The sequence below is a fragment of the Hylaeus volcanicus genome, unplaced genomic scaffold (assembly GCF_026283585.1).
Source record: "Hylaeus volcanicus isolate JK05 unplaced genomic scaffold, UHH_iyHylVolc1.0_haploid 12072, whole genome shotgun sequence".
In the NCBI taxonomy this organism is placed as follows: Eukaryota; Metazoa; Arthropoda; class Insecta; order Hymenoptera; family Colletidae; genus Hylaeus; species Hylaeus volcanicus.
The window spans coordinates 27,022-29,413 of NW_026533058.1; the positions used below are offsets into that span (position 1 = coordinate 27,022).

The 2,392-nt window shown below is 40.3% G+C and overlaps 1 protein-coding gene across 1 annotated transcript in view; it reads left to right on the top strand.

The window, feature by feature from the left end:
* The window catches only part of LOC128882552 (dipeptidase 1-like), a 19,191-nt gene extending 17,269 nt beyond the window's left edge, over positions 1-1,922 (top strand). The window contains exons 6-7 of the mRNA XM_054134176.1: positions 625-775; positions 1,857-1,922. Coding sequence (XP_053990151.1) covers positions 625-775; positions 1,857-1,911 — 206 coding nt within the window. The 3' untranslated portion in view covers positions 1,912-1,922. The remainder of the gene's footprint in view (positions 1-624; positions 776-1,856) is intronic.
* The last annotated feature ends 470 nt before the right edge of the window (positions 1,923-2,392 follow it).

Consider the following 2,392-nt stretch of genomic DNA (forward strand, 5'->3'; position numbering starts at 1 on the left):
TAAACATAGATGTAATACTAACGTTGTTAAAGACGTTTAATACGGTTTGATATTTTATACTATCAAGTATTGTAATGAATTAATCTTCAGCGATGTTTGTTTAAACCTAAATTGCCAGTATCGCCGGCCACTAAATTCCAAAGAATAACAGTGATACCTCCGACGCTGACGTTTTGAGGAAAGTTGGATCTTTAGAACTGTAGAAAATCAGATTTTGAAGTTTCAAATGTTTGCATGCGTTACGGGGGTGGTATATACCCACCGATAAAGAGGCGTAGGAACTGCGAGAAACAATGAATACAAGCTGAGAGGCCAGAACCTGGCAGGAAGTTTGCTCTCGAGGAAACTGGAGAGGACAAAGGAGACTAGTATTAATTGCTCGATTCCTCTGGAGCAGTATCGTTCGAGAGGAAAGTAATTATTGGCTCCAACTTGATAAAACCGTTTCATATTGTTCCAGCCTCGACGTTTGCTTCAGGGAAAAAAGCGTTTGCTTATTTGCGGGGAGTAATTGATGAAATTACTTGGTGATCTTAATACTGCTTCAGCTGGTTGTTTAATAATTACTGAATTAATCATTCGTTCAATAATCTGGATGTATAAACGTATTCTTCGTGTTCACAGGTCTCGTGGAGGCGCACCGAGAAGGCAAAATCGCAAGTCTTATCGGGGTAGAAGGTGGTCACTCCCTGGGGAATTCCCTGGGCGTTCTAAGGACGTTTTATGGTTTAGGCGCCAGATACCTCACCTTGACGCATGCCTGTGATACTTCCTGGTGGGTACATTTCGTACCACTTTGGAACAACATACAGATTTATATAACAATCGCAACAGCAGACTTGTATGCTTCGTACAAGCACATTTATTTATTTATGTATTTCGAGTTCATTTATTCTGTAAATTGTCCGTATTCTGTCTGTATTCTGTAATTGTTCTGTTCATTTAATCTGTAAAGTGTGATGCAGTTCTACTCTAGTCTGCATTAGGTCACTGTTAGGTTTTTGCTAGGTTTAGGTCTGGATTAGGTGAAATATTTATAGTACTCCTGTAAATACAGATTAGTTAACTTATAAAAATATAATAAGTACAAAGCATCGTTACGGAGCTTCAGGTGGTAGGAAGAATTTAATGACGAAGGAAAGAGAGAACAAGGGTATATCGGTGAGGCTGTAACTAACAGTTGGAGTCCAAAGTATTACAAAATGGCCGTCGGCCCGATTCGACCTGGTTTTCAATCCTTGCCTGTTTTATGTGTCCCTCGACGCGCTGCCTGCTGGCGCCATAAATAAGAACCCGAGTCAACAAATCTCTCTTTCCAATGCTACATTTTTTTTCCTTTCGGTAAATCGCCTAATGCTCTGTTCCGAGGTGTCGCGAATAAAGAACCCTGGGATACAGGCTGTCATCGAAGACCCCTAACTGTCGATAACTTCCAAGCAAGACGAAGGAATCGTGGTCAAATACTTCTAGGACAACTACGCGTTATAGGTCCACTGGCAAATCGATTGGTAGTCTTTCAATTATGAATAATCTATCGATATACTATTCTTCGTACCGGTTACATATGATATCTATTATATATTATATATAATTACACTGTATATTATTAATATATAGTGATTATTGATGTAAATTAATGATTATATATTATTACACTATATTATTTGGATTAAGTCATACCTAACAGACCTAGCCTACACTTGACCTACACTTAGCCTAGTGCGGACCAGACCTGACCTAGCGTAAACCCGAACCTTTCTCGAGGTATCCGGTACCGATGGATTCGTTTTTATTTATTAATTCCGATCATCGCACGTAGAGAGAAAGTTCTAACAGACATTTTCTTGGCAGGGCAGTCTGTTCAGTTGGCGAGACGAACAGTACCCAAAACTCAACGCCAGGCCTCAGTGAGTTTGGAAAGGTGAGCTCTTTTAGAATCTTTTACTTCGTAACCGTCCCAATCGAACCCCGTGTCTAGTTACCATCCGAAGCTAGGAACGTGGAAATTGAAGTTTTTCTAAAAGTATGAATGCTGATGTATTGAAAACACTTCCACCGGGGGGAAACGCTAAAGCTGAAATAACATTTGGAGATAGAAATGGTAAAGTTAGAGTACGAATGTTAAATAAATATCGCCGTATTGTTTCCTGAAAAACGCGCAGGTCGCGAGTCCAGCTAAAAAAACAGGAAAAGAACATGAGAGAGAGAGAGAGAGAGAGAGAGATGTGGAGAGAGAGAGAGAGAGAGAGAGAGAGAGAGAGAGAGAGAGAGAGATCAAATAAACCATCTCTGTTATCTCTCCCACTCCACCTTTTTTCTCTCCTCTCATCTCCTAATCTCTCCTCCCAAATTCTCTCTCTCTCTCTCTCTCTCTCTCTCTCTCTCTCTCTCT